At 39.5% G+C, this 24,908-nt stretch overlaps 2 protein-coding genes across 8 annotated transcripts in view; both read right to left on the bottom strand.

The window, feature by feature from the left end:
* The window catches only part of cacna1ea (calcium channel, voltage-dependent, R type, alpha 1E subunit a), a 61,309-nt gene extending 48,611 nt beyond the window's left edge, over positions 1-12,698 (bottom strand). For 5 of the 6 annotated variants that reach the window (XM_072389537.1, XM_072389536.1, XM_072389539.1 and 2 more), the window contains exons 1-2: positions 12,576-12,698; positions 12,352-12,491 (exon numbers count right to left, since the gene is read on the bottom strand). In XM_072389537.1, coding sequence (XP_072245638.1) covers positions 12,352-12,491; positions 12,576-12,668 — 233 coding nt within the window. In that variant the 5' untranslated portion in view covers positions 12,669-12,698. The remainder of the gene's footprint in view (positions 1-12,351; positions 12,492-12,575) is intronic. The other variant, XM_072389541.1, reaches the window with a different exon arrangement.
* Positions 12,699-20,745: 8,047 nt separating this feature from the next.
* The window catches only part of LOC140311933 (uncharacterized), a 34,135-nt gene continuing 29,972 nt past the window's right edge, over positions 20,746-24,908 (bottom strand). For both annotated transcript variants that reach the window (XM_072389542.1, XM_072389543.1), the window contains exon 3: positions 20,746-21,084. In XM_072389542.1, the coding sequence (XP_072245643.1) occupies positions 20,766-21,084 (319 nt within the window). In that variant the 3' untranslated portion in view covers positions 20,746-20,765. The remainder of the gene's footprint in view (positions 21,085-24,908) is intronic.

Below are 24,908 nucleotides of genomic sequence, written 5' to 3'. Positions count from 1 at the left end.
TTTTCATGGTATAAATAAAAGCCCATTCCAGGAATAACTCTGCAGAACAATTAAGTAAAACAGCTGCTCAAATGGCCCACTATATAGTGGGTGGTTTGTGTACGTGTGTGTGTGTACAACGGATTGTCTTGACAGAATAAGGAATTGTGTGGAGGAACTCCTACAGTGCTTCTCTGCTTGGTTTAGTTGATATAAGCCTCTCTGCCTCCCACAGTGTACACTCTTATTTTCGACTCCCCTCTCATCCATCCTTTTTACTCCCTATCACTCTCTCTGAAACACACTCACAAACACACATCAATGTACATTCAAACACCATATAGTCCAGCTGTTATGTAAGGACAAATGTTGGCGCTTATTAAATCAACAGGCAAAGAAACTGGCCTGGCTTTATGTAAATCAGTCTGTAAAAGTAACAAATCATCCCCTTTTTTTTTTAACAATTTGACACAATTTTCTGAATCTCCATAAAGTTGCTTGAAACAGGCTTTGGTCAAAATACCTGTAAATACCTTTAAGCACAGTGGCCCTTGTCTGACCCTGGCTGAAACAGCTCTGCAGCAGCACTCTGTTTTTGTGGTGGAGACTGAACATGAACCAAGTATGAACATTTATCAAAGGTGGTTCAGTCGGTTTCTGAAGCAAACTAAATATTTCAAGAGTTTCACCGCAGCAGTTATGGGGCACACTGTGGAGAAAACCCAACATGCTATAAACAGCTGCTACTACTCGTCTGAGATGGAAGCATTTGTCCGCAAATGGGTAAGTAACCATAATGTCCCTTGTCCATTAAAGTCTACTTCTGAAATAAACAAGCTGCATAAACTCTAGTGATCGACGAGATCAGTGACAGTATGTAGCTAAAGGAAATCAAAAGCTATAGTCAATTCAATCTGGGTACCCGTGCTTATAACCTTCTATTTCTCAACATATGGTGCCTGCTGTGTAGAGATTTCTAGACTGTAGACCTGTAATATGCACTGAGTTTTGCATATGTTTTGGCCCCAGGTTGCCCAGTCCTTGCCAAGCCAAGCAAACATCTATACAAGAAAAAAAAATCAGTATAACCCAATACAGGTGAGGGTGGACACACAAACTACAGATAACTGAACCTACAAGTGTGCTTCCAAGACAAATATCTAATTGCTGCAACACTTTCAGGTAACAGAGCTCTATGAGCTGGTTGGTATGGTTGGCACCCCCACTCCCCACAACTATAATTTATTTTGTCAAATGTTCACATATTGAATCCCAATATGCAGGCTATGAATGTCCACCAACACAAAGATGTAAACTGATGCGTTTTAGTTTTTACTTTGTGCCTTTGAGTTTTATGCAAAAGAATGCTGTCGACTGCAAAGTAAGATTGTACTTGCTAAGACTTTGAATGACACAGACACTGTGGCCTAAAGAGAAAGTTGTTGAATTTCCTGTTGATGAAGGTGGAGTTGTTGACGATGGCAAAAAGACAGCTTGATAACCCTGGTAGGCTAGAACTATGTCAACATCAGCTAAGACCGTTCTGCCTTTTACAAACTATTAATGTGTCCCATTTTTGACAGATGACCTGACTGATCTTTGCCAACTCCTGTGGGGATGGAGACACCTCTCACACTCCTGTTTGTTGGATTAACAGCCTTTCATCATTTACAATCTGTGTTTTGACAGTTTTGACAGAGCGTCATTTAACCCTCTTTTCCCCTTTCAAATAGAAAGCACTCATTCTTTGCACTGGCATCACTGAGACGGGTGATCACACAGTAAGGATGAGGACTTTTTATCTTTATTTTGTGGAATGTACAGTTAGCAGTTTAAATCCTGGATTCAATCTGCTGTCTGACTTGATGTGTCTTTAGCATTTTTATGTGGCTGTGAACTCAGATATAGAAAAGGTATTAAGAAGATAAGTTGTTTCTACCTACAATCCCCTTTGTGCTGACACAATGAGGGGAAATTGTAGGGTAGTTGTTATCATTTTAACTTACTTTGAGATTCATAAATTGCAGTTGTGTTAGTTATAATTGGGACACTTCAAATCTTCTTAAAGTAAGTATAATTTTTTTTCCTCAGCATCCTGCTAGAGCATAAAAAACATTGTCAGAAACAATCTGAAGACTAAATTCAACTAAAGATTGAATACAGTTTTACAAATACGGCCCCTACAGTCAAAAATGTTACTTGGCACATGGTATTTGTTTGAAAATCAAAAGTAACAAAAAAGTGGGACTAAAAAATAAAATAAAATCTAAAAATAAAACAGGAAGTAAATTAAAAGCAGACTTGTTTTTTTTATTTTTTTTTATCTACGTGTCAAACGTGCAAATGGATTGACAAGTAAACATGTTCATAACTCAATATTTTCTCACTGCATTATTGTGAGCAGCATTGTAGCATTTTCTGTTGTTCTTTTTATCCCTTTACTGTAGTACTGTTACTACAGAGACCTCAGACAAAACATTATGAGCTATGCCAGGATGCACAGTTATCTGTCAGTATAATATTTTCTCTGACATCAAGTCAACTTGCAGTGTCTTCTTATTTTTTCCATTGTGAGATACTGTACATACTGTACATTTTTCAAACTGGAGTTCTGGTTTGTTGGTAGTCAGACCCAAATACAACACCCTGCTTGTTGGCAGTGATGCAACACTGTCAGCAACACAGCTCAAAGAGCAGCTTCAACACTAGTTCCAAAACAGGCCCAGCAATCCCTGTGCAGCATCTAATACCATCTACGATAAGTAGCTTTTCATAAATCTCAACACCTGAATAAGATGGTGCACATACCGCAACTGTTCTGAGGTGCAAAAACAGTGAAACTGAAAACACAGCAACAATAATCGAAAATAACATTTTAGAAACCAAAGCTGCATTTAAAGAATACAACAAAACAGAAATGACATAATTTCACAAAACCTGAATTTTCAAGATGACAAAACAAAATGAAAATGCATTTGCAACACACCAAATACACAAGTCTTCCAACACAGCAACAAAACATAAAACTTTCCAAAAACTATTTTGTTGTGATTTTCAGTCATACTGTTTCCTTAAATGTTGCGTTTTAATAAATATTATGCTGTTTTCAGCATCTCTAGGTTGCAGTAGTGTACAGTATAGTAGGTGAATTAGCTGATGGATTTATTGAAGCATGATCACTTGCTGATGTAATTTTCCCCATAATCAGACTTCAGCGGGGGTTAAAATATGTTTTTTATAGGTCATGATCTGTAAATATAGTCATACTGTATTTGTGTAAATCTGCCTCAGTACTAGTTATTGTGAGTGCTCGGTTTAATTAAATTAAATGTATCTAAAGGCAGTATGAAACCTGCATTGAATGCAACCAGCTCTTTACATGGCTGTTTATCAGTTGTTACTATTATAATGGACAGATGCTATTTATGGAGACTATTTTTTCAAATTGAGGTTGTGTGAAGTACTTCTAAGCGATCAGTATTTTACTTGTAGTAGACAGCAATAAGAGCACTCTCAGTTTGCAGAATCATAAAGGAATTCTGACAGGGGAACATAGCTAACAATTACTCAGAACACGGCCCCCAGAAAAGCAACTCTTTCAACATCTAAAACAACTCCAAACTTAAAAATGTCATAGCTCTTTAAGAAAATACTATTTTGAAGATTTTTACACCATGTCACTTTTGTATTCACAGGGTCGTTTTAGGTTTGAGTTGTTTCAGATAGCAATTATTCAATCTGTTGTTGTACTCCGAGCAAGCAGCTAGCTTAGTTCCCTCATCACAATTCCCCTATACTTCTCCTATCTCAGAGCGCTTTGACTGCTATCTACTGCAGGTAAGACACTTACTACTCAAAAGTACTTCCCAAACATGCAACAGTGGCTATTTTTACTAACTTACAATATAACTTATAATCTTGGTGGACTGCAATATTGTTTAACACTCTTTCCTTAGGTTTTTGTTAATTTTGTGACCGCGAAGAAACAACAAGTTATAGTATTTATTTGATGATGGAGTCAGATTGGGACCCAGATGCAGGGAGCAGGCAATTAACATTTCAAGAGTCAATTAGTAAAGCAAATTTACAGGCAGCGGACGATAAGGGTAAAAACACAGTCAAAGATTTTAAACAATCTAGCAACACAACAATTCGAGAATGAATCGAACAAGAGCTAAAAAGCAAGGTCAGCGAGCAGCCATACACAAGAGGAGACCACAAGACACAAACAGTTGGAAAGCTGGACAAAAGAGAACAAGAACAATCTGGCAGAAAACAACTGAAACTGAGAAGTATAAATAGGAGGCTGGGGATGACTATTTCAAACTCCCTGCAGCTCCTGAATCTCTCTATTTGTTCCACTTGACATCACTTCAGACAAAACCCATAGAGCATATACTCTACTCCTTCTCAACATCCTTTTCATCGAACCAAGTGAAGAGAGTAGAGCATAGACAGGTTCTAGCTTTTCTCATAGCCATTCATCACTACAGTTCAAAAAGTATTACAAATAAGCTTTGGCTGAGGCATCCTTGTGAAGAGCAGCTTTCATCGGGACACTCGCCGTAAAACAGAGGACAGTTTTCTTTGGCCAACAACACTGATGTTTGATTCTGAAGCCTCCAACAGGGTGATCGTGTGGAAGCAAAGACTCCATAACTGCTGCAATCCAATTTGCACAGTCATACATTTTCGATTTAAGCTGATTCAATATAAAATACAATAAAGGATCCAGCATTAAAGAGCAATTTTCTCTCCAGATTAAAAGAAGAGTGTGAGCTCTTTTAACACAAATCACCAATAGTTTAAGGAGTTCCAAAGATATCGGACTGAAATAGTTTCGTATGGGTGTATTTTTGGAATTAAATACTATACAAAAATTGTCTTTTTTTGTCTGTACTCCACCAATAAGGTCCAATAAGATCATTTCTGTTTTCACTGGAACTATAATATTAGATCAGAAATGAGAAACAAACTTTGCGAGGTCTTTAGCAGTCATTCATGAGTTGAAGAGTACACTGACACCTACTGCGCCTCCATCTGGATCTGAATCATTGGCATTGCATTCTGATCTCTGTCTGGGAAGATTCAACAACAATGTAAGTCATGTGAATGCTTAGTTTTTCTCGCATCTTGTTTCAAATATCTTTTACCAGAGCAAAAAAAAAGACATTTTAAATGTCAGTAAAAGAAACTTCATGCATGAATTCAATTCTCACAAAGACATTGTCTGGCTCAAACTGGATTTGCAAGGTCATATGGGAGGAGAAAGAACCACTTTAATCTCAGTGTAGCACCTCATCTTCTCTTATCAGACTGGATAAAGGACCTTGGCACAATCTTTGTGTCACGGCGTACTCAGCCTCTTTATAACGGCTACAAAGGGGGAAAGATAGAGAGAAGGGGGTGTCCAGGGACAGAGAGTGAGTTTGTTAGACTGTCAACTTCTTCAGCATTATCATCATGATTCACTGACTTGATCTGAAATCACAGCAAAAATAACACTTCTGTACTGAGGATGTCATTTCAATGTAACTAATTACCATGGCTGATATGCTCCTGCTTCAACTTACTCATATTCAAGTTTTGTGACACAAAGACGTGTTAAAACGTGAAAGAAAAGTTTTGCAAGTCCATTTTCTCCATCTATTCGATGTATGGACAAGACAACAAGAGAAGTTGTATGTCCAAATTCCCCCCAGCAGAAGAGACAAATCCGTCCTCGTCTGAACTAATTGTAGAGACACTGACCACTGAAAAAGCAGCACTGGAGCCAGTGACAGCCTGACCTGGGGCAGGGTCCTCAGTCACCACGGTAACAGCTCAGGGGGACATTTCCCCCCCTGCCGTGTCTGAACTCATCAATCGATCAGACAACAGATGGAAAATGAGACTGGAGAGGACACGTCTGTGCATGTGTGTGTGTGTGTGTGAAAGAGAGGGACAGATGATATGGTCAGTTCTAAGAGGTGTATGAATGCCAAACAGACATAAGGCATTGTTGGCAACAATAAATACAGTAATGGCACATTTGAATCTAATGCTTGAATAAAAAGAATATACAAGCACACACACCAGCACACACACGCGAGTCATGTACAGTCATAGCGCAGACAGTACAGACTGACTAAAGTCAAATTTACAGGCTTTTGCTCGGGTAAAGAAGGAGGTCGCACAAAAGATTAAACTTAAAGGAAAACATATCAGAAGGTAGTTACTGTAAAGGCAAGGAAACGAGCAAGTGAAGGAAAAGGAAAAAGGACAGAGGAACAAAAAACAAACAAACTGAAACAAACTGGTAATGAAAATGTGAACATATGTAATCCATGAAACACAAAAAACTGCATCATGCCTTTATGCTTTGCTCTCTGATATTGGAGATGCTGTGATAGATGTGAAGCTCTTGAGTTTGCCATTCTTTCCAATCAGCAGTGGTAATAAAGAGAAGAAATAGCCCATTCACGACATGAAATAAGAAGTAAAGACTGAAGACTAACTGCACAGAAGAACAAGACACAGTGCCTTTGGATTAATTCATACTCAAGGTCTGAGACAACCAGACAAGTTTTTAGTTACATGACAATACAAATATTGTCTCACCGAGGTGAAAGTGTGGGGTTTGTCTTATTTTGTTGGGTTTCTTTGTCTTGTCATTTCCTGTTTCATTTTGAATTAATAACTCTCCTCTCGTTTCAGCTCACTTACCCTTCCTCATGTGTCACCAGTCTGATTGTCTTCCCTAATTCCCAATTGTGTCCACCTGTTCCCTATTACCTCTATATGTACTTATAGTCTGTGTCTCCCTTTGTCCTGTGCCAGAGTGTTCGTTTATGCCGTTGTGTATGTACGGTCACCCTAGTCTTGCCATTGTTTCCAAGCCAGTGTTTTGCTCCACTTGCATTCCTCCAAGAGAGAGATTTTGATTTTGATAAGTTTTGTGTCATAGATTTACTTTAATAGATAAAGTTTGTATCGTCTTTTTGTTTCCTCCGTAAGGAGTGTTTTTGTTTTGTGATGTTGCCTCCATCTAAAGAGTGCTTCACATTATTTTGGATAAAGTTAATAGTCTTTTGTTTTCCTCCTAGAGTGGAGTGATCTTTTGTTTGATCATTTTTATAGTTGCGCTTCTTATTTATTGGAAGAAGTGTGTTCTAGATAATTTTGATAGCAGATATTTATTTCTCTGCCTTGGGGAACTATAGTCTTGATAATAAAGACTATTATACCCTGCATCTGTGTTCTGCCTGGTCGTGACAAATATACCAAAATAAAACCATTTTCTTCTTTGAATTTAAGAGATGTTCAGACTTTCAAAGAGCTTCTCATTCCTCATTTCCTGATATGTATGCTACAGTTGAGATAGCACTGGATGACAAACAGTACCAATACAGATGCTGTATGTACCAAAGCACAGGAGTTGTAAACTTGTCTGTTCTTTTATGGAAACGTTTTGTTCTTGTTTCATTCAGTCACTTTTAACCTAGTCTTTTATGATGGTTTGGGTCTCTCACTTTTACAAGGATGGATTTGATTGTTAAGCTGTGCAGCCAGGAAGGACTTTTATTCTCACAGGACAATTTTAGAGCTTTCATTGTAAAGCTAAAATATCTAACAATGTTTACCAACACAACCACTGCAAACAGTGAGTTGCTTGAAGATGCTATCTTAATGTATCTGCTACAATAATAGCATTATTTAAGAATCTTTTTAGTTGAAATGAATTTATTGTGATTTCTTTGTTTAAATGCTTAAATAATGGGACCTTTCAAACCAAACCCCTCTTCTCATCTCCCCCCGACCTCTTACTGTTTTTAAAGAGCATTTTCTAGTCCTAGCTGACGACAGCAGGAAAGCGAGCTCCATTTTGAAGAAATAGTCTGAGCCGTATCAAGTTACATAGGCTCTATAGTGATCCTGTTCATATCAGCCAGAGTTTAAAAAAAAAAAAAGCTTGTCTCCCTCATCTGCTCTCTGTGCACTAACTCTATTTCTTCCATCAACCCCCCCCCACTTATTGATGACACAAACCCTTGATGGGCGTTGCCTTCTGTCAACTGTTGCCAGTCTAATGGAGGGTTTACCAACCAATGACTATGCCAGAGTGCAAATTAGTATGTACGATTACACATAGAGGCATCCTTCTTACCCCCCCCCCCCCCCCCCCCCCCCCAGCTCTATCCTTCTCTTCTGTTTTTTCCCTCTTTTTTGTTCTCACTCATCTGTTTTTTCACTTTCTTTATCCTGCTCTCTTTTCCTGGTATCACCTGCTCTGTTCTCACAGCTTGCCTCTTTTAGCCGTGGTAACTGGCTGGTGGACAGACTGTGTGATGACCTGAGAAAACCCTTGGTTCCTCCATTCGAATTTAAATCACAGCAGTCCTCAATTACACAAAAACAGCCTTTGAAGAAATGCCATCTGGATTTTCATATCTCCTCCCATTCACTCTCGCAGGCCATCTTGAAACACTAAGGTGGCTTGCTGAGGTAATCATGGCTTCCAACGTTGACACTGTAAGCAAATGCTTCCATAATTACACACATGATGTTGAGTGAGTCAGGGTATTCACTGAGGAAAGGTTCACACGCTTTGCAATCTGAGCCAACACTTGTGTGTCATGCCTGAAGAGGCAAACATTTCTACACCACTGTTAAATTAGTGGTGACTAAAAATCCTAACGCATTATAGGAGGCTTCAAGATTGACTGCAGGGTTGTTGTGTTGCAATAGGTTTAATCAAAGTAGTATTTATTTTACAGGTATAGCTAAGCGGTTGAAAGGTTGATGATGGAACAGGCAGTATTTTCTTTCTTTGTGATTACTTGCTGCACACCGAGCCTGACGGGAGAAGCCGAACCTGCGAGTGTAACCAGAATCTCTCGGTGCCTGAAGCCCCAACAGGTTTAAAAACTGCTAGTTCTATAATCTGTATTTTTTCCGCTGAATATATTTAGGTCTTAAAAAGAGGTCTACGTACGTACGTGGCTCTTGATTAGGACCCGCACCTGCTTTTCAAAAGTTTGCTAAAGTCTAACATTCCATAATGTTGTGTTTGACACCTTTTTCTGATCCTTGCATTGTATTTCTGTTAAATTGCCTTTCTGTTGTCACCACTTCTGTCTGCAAAGTAGTCACCAACATTGCATAAAAATACCAAACAATTACATAAAATAGACTGGCCTAATTTATACTTTTCATGCCTGCAAGAGATTGCAAAGGTTCACAAGGGACCATATGGGTCCATTAGATATAAATGTCATCATCTGTCCAAGTCTTTGAGGATCCACAGGGACCCCTCTGCAAACAGCTGAGTGCTGCCTAAAATTTGTGACTGCACCTGTACGTACCACTTGCACACCGAGTAATTATGCACCATGTAATTAAGATGAATCTTTGTTTTACAAATATCTATAACCCATGGACACGTATGATTTCATCTTTTCTGAGTCAAAAGAGAGAGTTTTCTCTCTCATCTTGTCGCATTGTGACATATTCTCAGTCCTGAAAGGTTTGTTCAGTTTTACGCTACAACAACCTTCAACTTATTGTCCTTTTCTCTCCTTTTTTTCCCTCCACATTTAAGAGCCCATGCCAGAGAAGTTTAAAAAAGCTGTAAAACGGCAGTTAGAGAAACGGGGATACCAAATTTATGTTTTCCTAAAGAACTGGCTGATAACATGTTACACAGTCAATGTGGCTGTGGAATTTTGTTGCACATTCATACAACTAAAGTTAGAACCAGTAACTACAGCGACATATATTCCCAGTTACTATACTTTCCGATCAAGACTTCGCAACTGAAAAAAACGCAAAAAGGAGGAGGGGATTCCTGCTGGTATTAGCTCACAGACCATCATATAAATGACACGAGTTCGAGCTCCATTCCTTCCAACATTTTCTAAAGTTCTTTCCCTTTTTAACTTCACTGTCATTTACAGTTGGTTAGTTTTAGATATGTTGCATCTTACAAACGTAAAAGCGTCTTAAGTTTTTCTTCCAGAGACATGCAACTATTTCACATTCGGAAGTGAGCCTCACTTCTGAGGTCCTGGTGTACTGGTGACGCCTCTTTTCTTTTACACTGACTGACTCGTGCACAAATACTCAAAATGCAAATCCAACTTATATCAATGAGGCAAATTGCTGCACATGCAAAGAAGTGCATGTGTCCTTGTTAAGAGTCGGTATTAGTCAGAGCACACAGACACTGAAAAAACAGAATTTGATTCTTTTATCTTCCTGCTGCTACTTCAGCGCAGCACTGGGATTTAGTGTTCTTAATACTCAACTCAAACCCACTGTTTCTTAAATGAAAACAAAACCTTAATGGTTATAAAATGCTCAATAAGACAAAATGAAAATAAACTTAATCTGACAAGCAGTTGTATAGCAATATGAGGACTGTTCAGTTTTGGTGTTTTGGAGGTCTGCAGAGGCCTTCAAATTACTAACTGATAGACAGTACTGATGACTCATCGAATATTATCAGCAGATCTCATAATCTTCATTCAATCTAATAAAGTTGCAAACCTCAAATAATGGCCTGTAGGTGAGTGAGTGTGTACATGTACGTGTGAGTGCAGAATGAACAGAGACAGAAAATTTGCATTCATCTATCTTTATTGTGGTCAGAATGATAATTTAGAAAAGGTTCTATCTGCAGCTCACTTCATCATGCTGAACATTAATAAAATGAAACCTGGAAGGCTTTTTCATGCAGATCAGGATCCTCGGTAAGTCATAATTGGTATTTGAAATTGAATACACTTCAGATGAAAGTTGAACTGATACCTTTCTTCGATTTGTTTATTTGTTTTCAGGTGTTTTTAATTGTGCCCTCATTTTGCAAAATATCTATCTATCTGTCCATAAACCAAAAACAAACTACTCATCAGTCTGATTAGAACATCTGTCACCCTCAGGAGATCCTCACAGTCTCTAGACTCTTCCTCTCTGTTCCCATTCCGGCAGGTGAGATTAGAAATGCATTAGCATGCGTCTGTGTCACTGTGTTTTAATTAAGCTACTAATTTTGGTCACAGAGTAACTTGCCGCAAGGTAGAGTGTCTTCACCACCGTATGTGACGGCTGACGTATGTGATAGCTGATCAATAGACTAGAGATGCAGGAACGCAACACTTCTCTCTATGTCACACCCTTCTCACGCTCTGCTCCTCTTTTCTCCTCAGACCTCATATCCCTCCTCTCTCCAGCAGCGAGTGGAGCATCATTCAGAAGCCTGAGCTTGCCTCATTAATAATTGAACTGCCAGAATCATGTAGAATTCTCTAAGAACCCTGTCTGCCATCCTTTGTACTTCTGAGCTGTGAACTGATTAATATTTAATTCATGGATGTGTGTATGTGAGAGAGACAGATGTCAAGGTTAATCTGCTGTCTCATCAAGCTCCTCCTTTGAAACATAAACATTTCCGCTCTCTGCTCTGTCGGTGACGCACCTGCCTCTCTTAAGAAGCTGAGTGATAAAAAAAAAAGTCCTTTAACGATATACGATTCCCGCACACAATATTCAACAGGTCTTCAACTGCCATGTATTGGATGTATCGTATTTACACAGAATAAGGTGTTTCCGTAAAAGCTGTAAACACCACAAACCAACTGCTCTTGGTATCACTTCAGCTCAGACAGCATCACATTTTGGTGTGTTTTCGAACACAGCAAGTAATGACTTTGAACAGAACCTGTAACCTCATGCAAATGGGAGGAATCTGCAAGACAAAAAAAAGGTTTTTCAGGGTGTGCTTTTTTACTTAAGTGTTCAAGACCAACAAGTCATGTGACCTGCAGCTCTGGCATGTCTCGTTTGCCCCTCATCCAGGTGCTGTCACTTTGAGCTTGTGTCTTTATGAATGTGTAATCTGATATGACACTTATCCTAGGTAAATCATTGTCTAATCTTATGGTGTATTATGACTGATCTTAAATTATATGGACATACAATAAAACCCACGGTCAAATAAAGGTTAAGTAAGCATAACTTCCCAAGCACACTGGCAAATTATATGAAGATTACTAAAAATAAGAAATAGGACAAAGAAGATTTTTTATGTGACCTTTACTTTTAGAGAAAAAAAAAGTTCCCTTTAGATTTAGCAGTCTAAATAAGTAAATAATAAATCTTTCCAGCGTACAGAAGGATGAAGGCTGTCAAAAATGAGCATAAATGTTCTAGAAATAACTATAAGCTTCACATTGAAAAAAGCCTTAAACAATTTAGAAGAGCCCAAGAACACGATGTACTGTATTTTCATACCACCTCTTAGAATCCCCATCTCTTTCAATTCAAGATGCTAATCCTGTTTCACAGATCATCATCCAAATGTACACATATACACAGGCACACTGTTTGACTCACCCACTGAGGACCACAATAAAGTCCATGACGTTCCAGCCATTCCTAAGGTAGGAACCTTTATGAAACACAAATCCCAGGGCGATGATCTTTATCCCTGCCTCAAAACAGAACATCCCAATGAAGTAGGGCTCTGTCTTCTCCTGTTGGTGTGAAGCAAGAGAGGCATCAGGTATGTGCACCCAGGTGTCATGTCTGGGTTTTGTTTCCATGTGTGGGTATCTCACCAGTCTCTTGGACATGGGTGTTTTATCCTCCCCAGGAAGGTGCTGCTCCAGCGCCAAGACGATACAGTTGGCGATGATAGTGGCGAGGATCATGTACTCAAACGGAGTGGAGGTCTGAAGTTAAGGAGCTCTTTACTGAGATACTGGCACAATTTTGTTAAAGTCTGCTAACTGAAAGAAAACATGCAAGCAATCAAAGTGAGTGTGTATTTCTCTTAATGTCAATATGAAACAGCCAATGTGAAAAAAATCATTAGTCAGCCTCTGAACACCACCGAACTCTGCTCACTCACTTCAACAAATACTTTAATAGTCCAAAAACATCAAAACAGATATTGTATTTTGTGGGAATGTAAGCTACAAATTTGGTGCAGCTGTGAGTTTTTTCTGCATCAGCTTGGTGATGTGGGAAAAAACAGAGACCATGAGAATCACAAAACAATATGGCTTATTCGAACTGTAGAAGGCTTTGGATATAGAGACTAAATCTATTAGTCTGAAGAGTTCATGGTCAGTTTTGTTTGCTGCTGAGATTTGTTGTCAACAAGAAGATTTAAAGTAATAGTACTATTGTCCTTTTTAGTAATGTATTCAAGTGATGCAAATTAACAAAAGCCAACTTACAAGATCAGTCTCTCCCTGAGTGCTTCTATGCCACAATCACAAATGTGATGACGTTTTTTCATGAGAGGAATACAAAGTAATCTGTGTGGTCAAATAATTATATGTACAGGCAACAGACAGCGACTACTCTTTTATGGAGAGAGCATTAAGATTCAGGTACAGGATTAAGAAAAGAAAGAACAAGAGTTAGTTAATTAAAGTTAACCAAACCCAACAGCGCTGCAATTACACTGTCAAGGAAGCAAAGGGTTACATCGATCCCTCCGCATCAGAAGGAATCAAACAGGCAATTTCTAAGTCCTAGGGCTGAGACACAACCAGACACAAGCTTTGCCTTATCTGAGGTCAGCTGCAACCGCCAGGGACTCATATACCAGAGTATCACAGGTGGCTTGCAAGGAGGGATATGGTAGTAAGCCTGAGATTTGATCACATTAACAGGGTCACTCTCACTACAAGCTTCACTGCATGTACTGTGAGACCTGTATTGGTTGTTGGTTCAACTCCAGCTGCTCCGGGGCTGAGCTAAGCCTGCAATGTGCTTTTTATCTAATGCTCTGCGTGGGCAGCCCCCTCTCCCCTTGTTAAGTGCAGAAGAGGGAGGAAAAGAAGGGAGCTTAAATCTGCAGAGAGGAGATGGAGAAAGGGAGAGAAAGGGAAGCAGACATTACAGGGAAGAATGCAACAGGAGGAAGTGATAAGGGGGATGAAGGCTGATCAGTGGAGGAGAAGAGGATGGTTATTTAGAGAAACAGAAGCTTGCGAAACAGGATAGTGTGGAGGAGGCAATGAGACCAAATAAGACTGACACCGGACAGATCAATGTTGTGTTGGCAGTGCTAGCCAGCAGGGTTACTCAGGGACAAATGAGTGATGAGAAGTTAAATAAACAGAGCAAATACAATACTCCCACTAGCCTGCAGTGGCTCTGAGTTAAACCAAGACTGCACCACATATCAGCTCTGAATTTTGGGTGAAAAATAAAAAATAAAAAAAATAAGACAAATACAATTAATGGCATATATATAATATCTCAAAGAGAAGGTGTGCATTTGCGTTTTAATTATTTTTTTTATCCTGGCAACAATCAGCGGGCTCACAATGGGCACGTTGGAGGCTATCAGCGTCAGCTAGCAGCCACACCCAACATTCCCTCAAATCCTCCCAATAAACTGAAAGAGGGGAGGGAATGAGAGGAGAGAGGGATGTAAGAGGGGGACGAAAGTGAGGAAATGAAGATAGAAAGACAGAGGAGGGAGGTATCCACGGCAACAGGCTCCTCTTGCAGCCCCTAAAAGTCAATGCTTCAAGGCGGTTATTGGGCAGCTGAACCATCTGTGGGGATGTAGCACTGTGCTCGCATATGTTCAGACACAGAGGCTATATTTTGCTACACTATATATCAAGCTGATTCTTATTCAACTGTTATCTTTTTCACTTTCTTTTTTTATCCTTGTGTGACAAAACAATGTTGTGTCTTTATTTCATAAAGAGAGATGGTGTCATATTTAACTCGTTACTTCCCCTTCACTTTAATGAATTTCAATCAATACTGAACAATTCAGCATCAACTTAACTTAAAGTTACAAACTCAACAAGTGTCCCAACCCCCCCCCATCTCTGTGCTGTTCTGGGCGTCAGCTCATGTGTAACTTTAGTCGTGATTTGTCTACCAGCTCCAGGAGTGAAGCGTCTCGTGAGCCATCTGAGTCACAGTGACGCTGGCACTCTGCCTCGACTCGTCAAACATGCATGTAAAAATAGACACGGAGACGAAGTGTGATGCCCTGTGCATCCGTGAATACGTTCAAACCCAGATTGAATCCGAGCCCCAATGATTATAATTACATAGAGGAGACAATCTAAATAAAGTGCTGACATCTGAGCCTGGCTTACTGTAAATCTGTGAATTATCTGAGGCATGTGTCTGGGTATAAATATGTGTTAGAGGCAGCAGAAAATACATAAACACAGGAAAAAACTCAAGTGTATTCTGTATTTGGAGGAAAATATACTCTGTTTGAGCATGGGGAATAAAGCCATTGATACATTGCAACTTTTCAATTTCTATTGAGAATTCAAGACAAACTGTTATTAAAATATTCTTTAAAAGTAAAAGTTGTTGTCAAATGAATGGATTTAACTGGCTATTTCAGTGGATCCCATTGGTCCCTTTGATCCCATTTCTCCTCAGTGGCTTACTTGAGCTGGCTGATCAATCTCGTGAATATTAGTGGACATAGTAGAGGAAGATGTGTTTATATACTGCAGGTTTGCCACTAAACCATGTCAGCTCTGACCCACAGCCCCTTCCTCTGCCATCAAGCCTTAAACGTTTCATACCCATGCCAAGTTTTAACACATAGCTATTTTCTTATTGACTGATAGATTTATTCTGGTTCAGAATAAACAAGAGAGAGATAATGCTCCAACGCTTATGTTAGAGATACTGTTTTCATTGGTAAAACCTTTGGGACTACTAGGATTTTGGGTTAAAGAAGGAAAGACAAGAGTGATGGAAAGAAAGCCTTCCAACCTTATTGACCTTGAGATTGTTGCAGAGGGCTATTGATCCAAAATACCAAAGGAAACTTGAGGAAAGCTTGTGAGCAATGATAAGAGTTGTTTGACTGCTGTGATTTAGCACAGTGTCTGTCTTTTGTCATGTTCATTTATTTTGCAGTTAGAAGAAACCTGTTGGTCAAATAGAAGCTCACTATACTGCAAATCAAAACTGGACACGGCTTTGAATGATTTTGGGTAACTATGACACTATGATAAAAAGCTATAAACAATAGTTCTTCATCTGTCTTAACTTTATGAATCCTCCTTCGATAAAGATGTGAAAAACCAGTCAGTAGGTGGGGGAAAAATTGGAAAAAAAATGAGTAAAGTACCATAACAACACTGGACACTGCACGGTCATTTCCCTCCAAATTGTCCATTTCCATTTGTCATGCAAGGATGCAATTTAGTTAGAAGGAAATTAACGCCCCCGCCTCAACTTCCAGAAGACTCTGGTGGCATATGAAAGGAATTTACAGCCTAATGTGACCATAATCAAATTACCAATTGATGCATTTTAAATCCTTTTTCGATGTGTAAGTGAGAAGTGTGATTCTAAATCATAGCTGAAGACCAATACCATCAACCTGCCACAATGTTTCTTACTTAACATCAAGCTAAGTCTGCTAATCAACTTTCAGATGACAATTTCTGTTTGCGCTACGAAGGAAACAAACTATTAAATCCAACAATCAATTATTCAGAGGTGTACCTTCTCAATGGGAAACTTCCCACTGCAGGGGATCCCAGTGGGGATCAGAAAAGAGGAGCAGCTGCCAGGCCCCACCAGGCATGCCACGTTAACCTGAGACTGTGTGCTTCATTAGCCCTGCCTCTTCCCTGCCAGGCCTCCATCAGCCTCCATCAACTGCACCCTTAGGCAAGCAAGCCTGACAGTAGGACTCTACAAATGCACAAATCTAACCACACCTCATTGTCATTAGCTTGGACAGAGGTCTAAAAAAAAAACATGATGCACTCAAATGAATATGAAAACATTGTGCAACAAGCTCTTGTAAGTCCACACATGCCACTCTGCCTCTAGTGTTATTAGTCCAACCATGAGTATCAGGATCATTCCTGAATTGATCACTGCTGCTAATTGAGCACTTAGAGAAAAGGAGCCTCTTACAGTGAGGTGACAGCAGCAACTTGTGCTCCAAACACAAGGCTGACCTTTACCAGATGTCCCGCAGAGATTGAGAGTGAGTGTGTAAATACGCTCTTGTACTTTAAACTCTGTGAGCACCATTGTGTGTTTTAGACTGACACTCTGCATGGTTCTTGTTTTTCCAAAGGTCCATATAAGGGTTGGGACTTTTGGGCAGAATTTAGTTTACTTTCAGGCAGTGGGTTAAAAAAGTAAAAAAGCTCCTTAAATTCAGAGGGGGTAAAATGCACAAGGTCTGAAGATTGTATTTGCTTGGTGTGCTAAGGCAAAATGTATGCTGGTTGCCTGGCAACATTACAGTGACGACAAAACTCCAGGAAGTTACTGCACCTTGCCAAGAAATAGTAGATAAACTCTGTTTAAAACCACAATTTGAGTGGATTAAAAAGTAGGCATCTTCGGTAACATGTTAATTGGTGACATCTACATGAGCTGGTAGGGTGAATCATATACTCCTGCGCAGAGTGAGGCTAACCGTATCAACCTTTTATTTTCTTCTACTCTCTCATCTACTGAACTCATCTTGATTTTGAATAGATACAAGAGCACATTTTCATTAATTCATCCATGTCTCTATAAGAAGGTAAATAAGCATAATTGTCAAAATGTGGAAATACCCTTTCAAATACAGTTTAATTAAAGCATTATTTTGTTCTAGGAGTACAGTATTCTACAGGCTACAGTACTGTGCAAAAGTCTTGAGACTCTTTATTTCTTTATGTATTCCTTCAAAGAAACTGGATGAAATCTATGGTGGTCTTGAGCAACAATACTTCAGGCTTTCTGAAGCTCTTTCAAAGTTTTTCTTTGGCTGCTCTTTCACTCGTTTTCAGTCCAGTCTTTGCACCTGAACATATTCAGAGGATTTTATTTTCTTATTAAGACATTTAATGCTGTGAATCAAACTATGAATCATGCAAGCAAATAAAAAGGCTTTTAATTCAAGGGAACCAGTGTTACCTCTACATATGACAGACCAATTTTGATTTGAACCATCTCTCCATCCATTTTCTATACCCGCTTAATCTGTTGGTCGGGTCGTGGGGGGACTGGAGCCTATCCCAGGCGGGGTACACCCTGCACAGGTTGCCAGTCCATCACAGGGCCACACAGAGACAAACGAGACAAACAACCATCCACGCTCACACTCACTCCTAAGGACACCAATTAACCTAACATGCATGTTTTTGGACAGTGGGAAGAAGCTGGAGTACCCGGAGAGAACCCACATATACACAGGGAGAACATGCAAACTCCACACAGAAAGGGGATTGAACCTGGAATGCTCTCGCTGTGAGGCGACGATGCTAACTACCGCACCACCGTGCAGCCCCTTGATTTGAACCAACAATGATTTTTTAATTAAATTATATTTAAATTCATGAGTCATAAGATATATTACCACTGGTTTCCAGTCCAGTACCTGTGTAATTGGGTAAATCTCAGCCTTTTCTCCCTGTTTCTCTTCCTTAAAAATGGCTTCTTGACAGCCACCCATCTATGGAGACTATTTCTGATGAGGCTTTGGTCAGTAGTAGATGGATTGACTGAGGAGTCAGATGCATCTCTCGGGTCCTGTGTGTCCTCCAATTGTCCAGTTTCCTCAAAACTTTCGAGAACACACTGCCCACCATGTTAGGATTTGTCAAGTTTATTGCTAATACCTCTTTGCAAATCAGTTTATTTGTGCAAAAGATACGATTTCACGTCATGGCATTTTTTGTAGATGTAACTAAAGTAACTTGAACAAATTATGTCTTTGTGACAGGCTGCTCGTAACAAAGTGCCTAAATATACTATTTATTATTTGTTAAGTTTTCTGTTATGTAAAGATACAGCAAATATCATTCCCTTGAATACTGAGTCTTTTTTAAATGGTTCATAGGTCAGTGGTAAGAGTGGCTTAAACCCAAAAAATAACTATAAATTAAAAGGAAAATACAAACTCTTCTGAAAATGGACAGCTCGAAGGACTGGATGAAGAAAGAGTGAAAGAGTAGCCAATGTCCAAGCAAAAACTTTAAAAGCTCTTCAGAATCTATATAAGTGTCTGTGTGAACATGTACACTGAAGTTTCTGTTAATCGTGATAGGGCTGTGTGTAAGCAACAGCTACGTTAATATTTCTGCTTATCTGCGAATTTGCTAAGCTTGAATGTTCTCACTTGAAACACGATCATCACAGTCACAGTGGATATTGACCAGAGCTCAGCATCACTTTCTTCAAAACCTTATTAGCAAACAATATAATAGAGTATGAGTCTGTGAGTAATGACTAGCTATAATAGCATAAGACACAACAATCAGACAACATCACATATAATTCCTGTTAATGTCTGTTAATCAGATACAGTGAAGATCATTAGATGCAATAAGACACTCCCTCCACAACATCACATTAACCTGGAGGTTATTCAGTCTGGCTTATTTCCTTCTGGTCACAACAGCACGCACAGCATTGTGATTTGAAGCCAAATTCATTCTTGCTGCAGAGTAAAATGTGCCTGTAAGTGCAGTTATAGTATAATCACTGGTAATGACCAAACCACTGGAGGGTAGGAATATCTGTAATGTGATAACTGACACACACCCTTCAAGTGTTTTCATCAACTCTTGCTTGAAACCTGTGTCTGTATCTAATCTCTTCACTACAGAGGCAAACCAAAAGAAAACAACAGCGAGCTACGATCAGCAATAGAAGCTCATTCTATTTGCTTTTTTTTTTTTTCAAAAGACATAGTCTTCCAGTCAGTCAGTCAGGAAGCTGCTGAATGGAACAGAACAATAGTCTGTAAAGAGGCCACACCTGGCCTGGACACCTGGTAAGCTGCACAGCAGTAGCAGCACAAACACACCACCAATCGACATCTGTGTGTGGTCCTCAGCAACAGGCAGAGAATAACAGACTCTCCCTTTTCAGTAAAGGAGGAGGGAGTCGTTGAGTTAGGAAATGTAGCCACTTGTTCAAGTTACAGTACAAAGGGAAATGAATAAAAATATAATGTAACAAAGATCTGTGTGATGATTGTCTGTACTCTAATGGCAATACTTTGACGAGCTATGTCGGGACATTTTAGGGCTGTAATCCCTGCAATTCACTATAAAATATATACTGACATCCTTAAATGTTCAACTTCTAAAACCAAAAAAAGATAAAACACAGAGAAAGAATACTGAATATATCAATTGGTAATAAAAGCACAGATTTTGCAGTGATCCATTAAACGATTTAGTGATTGATAATTGCAGCTCTGACTAAGTTTGTTATATCTGCTATATGTGACTCATAGAAGACAATGAGAAAGGTGTTAACAGGTTTTCATGGTTTATTGTTGACAGAAAAGATTTGCAGCCATTAATAGAGAAAGTTCAGTGTTTCTCTAATCCATTTGCCACTAACACACACTTTTTCTGTAATGTCTGGTAAATTTTACCCCAAACGTGCTGAAAAAGACTTTGTGCTTGCTTTATGCTAATTTTCCATTTACACTATTATACTACACTGGATTCTCTAACATCTCTTAATAATCCTTTCATTTATATAAAGAAGTAATATTTCACTCAAACAACTTGTATGTCTGTGTGCGCACTTGTGTGGGCGCTGTCCACGGTGCTGAAATTTACTATTGCTTATCTGTTGCAGAGGAAACAACACTTGCAAGAATCTGCTTGTTTCGTGAATTTTGCTCTTTGTGAAACTGTGCATAATTGTTAAACTCATGAGAAAATTGTATTCAGTGTAAAGAGTCATAAATATATTGTGAGACTTTTTGTTGTGTGGTTGTTTGCTGGTAACAACTTACTTACCTCTATCCTTTAGTCATACATGATTTATTGCACATACTGGGTGAGCATGCTTTGACCGTGAGTCAGAAAAGGATATGGCCACTCAGTGATTTTCTTGGCGTACTTCCTGATCACATTGTCCTCGCCAAAGATGAAGAGCGACCTGTTGACGGTAAAGCAGTTCTCCCTGACCGGAATAGGGTTGTACAAGGCCATGGTCCGGGCACGCTGCGCTTTGGTCTGCTTGAAGGCTGGGGAGATCCCACCTGTAGACACGGCCGCTCCATCGCGGTTCCGGTTGCGCTCTGACCCTCCATCCCCTGAACTTAACAAGCCCGGGACGTCGTCTCCGAAGCGGGCCATTCTGTCAAAACCAAGCCACACAGGGGGGAAGACAGGGTGAGAAGGAGGAGGAAAGGAGGTTATAGTCTTCTAAAAAGCAGGGCGCGGTGCTGCGCTCAGTGACAGCAGCGAGGTGGCGAGATCCTGATTAGTTTCAGTCCATCATCGGGGATTATTTGCTAAAACTCCGCGCTCTTAAACTTCAAAATCGACCAGTTGGTGTAGAGGGAAGCTCAATCAAAGTACCACGACGATTTACCTCTTTTAAAGCGCGCTCTACATAAAAAAAGACACAAATCCAAAAAGTAGTCAAAGTCAGCTCCCCTTCATTTAATAAACTGCCGTTTAAAACGAATCTGTAAATATTGATTCATTTCGCTCCGTTTAATCCATCCGAAACACTAATATCTCAGACAAAAGCTGCAACAGGTCACGTCTTCAGCCATCCTGAGCGAAAAGCAGAGGAGCAGGTTGGTCCATGGATTTTTACATAAACTAGCGGCAGTCCACTGACTAATTCAGAGCACATCACTCCCGTCTCCTCTCCCCTCTTCTCTGTTGACCACCTACCACCTGAGCGTTATCCTATCGCGTGCGTAAGAGCACGACGGAAAAAGAACTTGGGTTATTTTCCACAACATTTTCCCCGAAACAACGCGGACAAAACAAGCTGTCAACTACGCGTCACGCAGGGAAAAATAACATCCCCAGCCTGTTTTGTCTGCAGCAGGATAGTAAAGCAAGCGTCTCCTCTTTCCCCGCAGTGGAGGAGCAGGAGGAGAGGACACAACTGTGTCTCCTAATGCGACAGGCTCAACACACCTCACCTAACCTCTTTCCAACCCATACAGTTTGCTCAGCGCGGACCTAATCATAACAAATGGTGTGCTGACAGAAGATGAAGGAAAGGGAAACAGGTTCATGCATGCATGGAATCAATAGTCGCCATGTAATGAAAACAAAAAATTGGATGCATCCATCCTCAAGCGACTATGCTCACCAGTTACATGCAATAGTAATTAGGTGGGTTGTAAACCTGTTATTTCAGGTACTAACAGGCTATATTATGTAACATTAACTTCATACTACATCTTTCTTTCTTTCTTTCTTTCTTTCTTTCTTTCTTTCTTTCTTTCTTTCTTTCTTTCTTTCTTTCTTTCTTTCTTTCTTTCTTTCTTTCTTTCTTTCTTTCTTTCTTTCTTTCTTTCTTTCTTTCTTTCTTTCTTTTATATTTAAGGTGTAATACTTCAGCTCTTTATTGGTCAACTGTTATTGGGCAGAAGTGCAACAACATTCGTTTTGACTGGTGTTGTGGAGCCTGGGTCATGCCTGCAGGGCAGCCAACTGAATGCTGGTCACGCATCTGATCTGGAGGGGAAAAAACACCTGTTGTGAAACATCCAGCGCCAACAAGCCACTCAAAGGGACAGCAGCGAACATCTTTGTGTAATTACAGGGTTCAAAACCTACTATTGCGAGTCATAATAGCGTACTGCTGTGTGCTGGCTGGAAATTATCATAAGCTTTCTCCCATGAGAATGTGGTATTTCTACAATGAAGAGGTCAAATAAGAGAACAGGGACCAATTCACATTGTCAGATATGACAGACATGCTGGTGAAGAGGTTGATAAAGACAAAGAGCTTTGAAAAATATTCTGCTCTAGTTTAATATGTCTATGTACTGTAAAAACAAAAAAGCCCTGAGACCAAAACAAATAATGAACTGATAAAACTAATAATTTTTTCTACAAGCTTTTCCCTTTGGGCTATAAACTTCTGTTCCTCATATTATTGTAAAACATCCTCAAAGGACAATATATAGATAGAAACTACAAAAATTACAGGAGTTTTAAATGTATTAATTTGTCTCACACTTGTATGCCTACTTTGGTGTACATATATTTATATATAGACTTACAGCTGTGCTTGACCCATTCAGAAATTTCTCCTTATGCCCATATGACCAACATTATCACATTTTCAAAGTCCACAAGTTCTAAACCTAGATAGAGGGGCCATAATTAAACAATCCAACACAGTTTAGATATTGAGAAAACTGATCCATTTCTACATATGAACCTCTAGCATTAGTAGTTACTCTGAGGGTGAAATGAGGGTGTTTTTCAGGGGTTTTCAGTCAATAGGATAGCAGCTAGGTGTGAGTGGATGTCCCCTTGGATTTAAAGAACAAAGATCTATTGAAGTCAGGTCTTCAGAACATGTTTGTAGTGTATATTGACATGAACACTTTGGTTAGAGTGCAGGCTTACTTGTGATAGACAAACCCATTCAGTTAACAGGCTTCTCTCATGTGGCACCAGTTTCCTATTTAAGGTTGGGATGCAGACCCTGTCAATTACTCTGTTTTGGCTTAAAACTTTCCTTTTGGATAACGATTCCTTAGTTATAATGTAGGGGGACCTCACATGATGCACTGTGCACCTCCCCCCTACACTCCTCGCTTACATATTTGTTTTCAGTTGTATACTTACTTGTTGTATACCTTAGCTGCAGGTATCTGACTTGCAGTTACTGGCCTGACCGACTGGTTGAATGTAATTTCTTTGTTGTTACTCTCTTTCTTTCCCACTTGCTGTCTCTCTTGCTGTCCCCTCATCCCAAATGGTAAAGGCAGATTTGTGATGTCTTATTGAAATGTATGAGACAGGCTTTGGTCAAAATATCTGTTGCTTTAAGCACAGTGACCTGCTCTCCTGAGACTGGGCTATTTTGAGGGGCGGACAACATGAGCAACTACTCACTCCCCCCATCCCCTCCCTTCCCTTCCCTTCCAGGGGTTGTTGAGAAAATTAATGATTTCGTCTCACCATGACAACAGCTAAGTGAGCCCCGGGCAGAGGAAAAAAGTTTATGAACAGAAAGTGACTGTTTCTGACAGAACTATGGAACTATATCAGTTTGAACTGGAGTCTGAACTTGAACATGTTCCTGGAGAGGTTCAACCATCAAGGCTTTAACACTATGTCAGTAGTTTATGTATGTTTGTATGTAGGCTAAGGTCATGCTGGCTGTCGCTGATACCAGTTTATAGTATATGGTGTGTTTACGTACATTATTTGTCATTAAAACCTGGGCTTCTGCTGTGCAATTTAATGCAGTAAATGCAAATATATTAAGGCTATTCCCCCATTCATACCAAAAAGACTCTATATAAATATAGGTAGTTACTCTACTGATCCAAGAGAGAAATTGTTTAGCAGTGCAGCTGTAAGTTAGCAACAGATGCTGGTAAACAATTATTAACAACTGCATTTAATAATTTTGTAGATATTAATGTCATAAATTATTTTTCTTGGAGACCTACATCTTCATCAGAAACATGCTGATGATGTAATCTTAACACACTGAGAGCTGTACATAGTGTTCAATGAAGCAAATTAGAGTGCTGAGAGGACTAGCGTTGAATACCTTATCCAGTCAGGTACAGGTTGTCTGAATTACAGAACAAACAATTCAACTAGAAAGTATTCAATTAACAAAGTAATGTTGTATCGATAATGTTAATCTTTCAAAGAGGTTGTGTATCATCTTCATTACCAAAGCCAATAGCATTAGCTAGTGCTAAATTAATAAATAAATAAACCCTGAAGAAATTATTTCTCAGACAATTACAATTTTTTTTACTTAAATGGCTCAGTTTCTTTGCAAATCCAGCGCTAAACTGGACCAAGTTGTAAAAACAGCCAATGAAAAATGGTTGTATAGTTTATCTACTGGGCTTTTATAGCCTCCGAAACCAAGAGGTAGATGTAAGATGTGTGCTCCTCAGTACAGCTGACAACAGAGTATTTCCATGCAAAGCGGGCTTGTGGGTTAGGGTTAGG

The sequence above is a fragment of the Leuresthes tenuis genome, unplaced genomic scaffold, assembly GCF_036924035.1.
Source record: "Leuresthes tenuis unplaced genomic scaffold, fLeuTen1.0.hap1 SCAF_7, whole genome shotgun sequence".
Lineage (NCBI taxonomy): Eukaryota > Metazoa > Chordata > Actinopteri > Atheriniformes > Atherinopsidae > Leuresthes > Leuresthes tenuis.
This window is presented reverse-complemented; position numbering and strand designations above follow the sequence as displayed.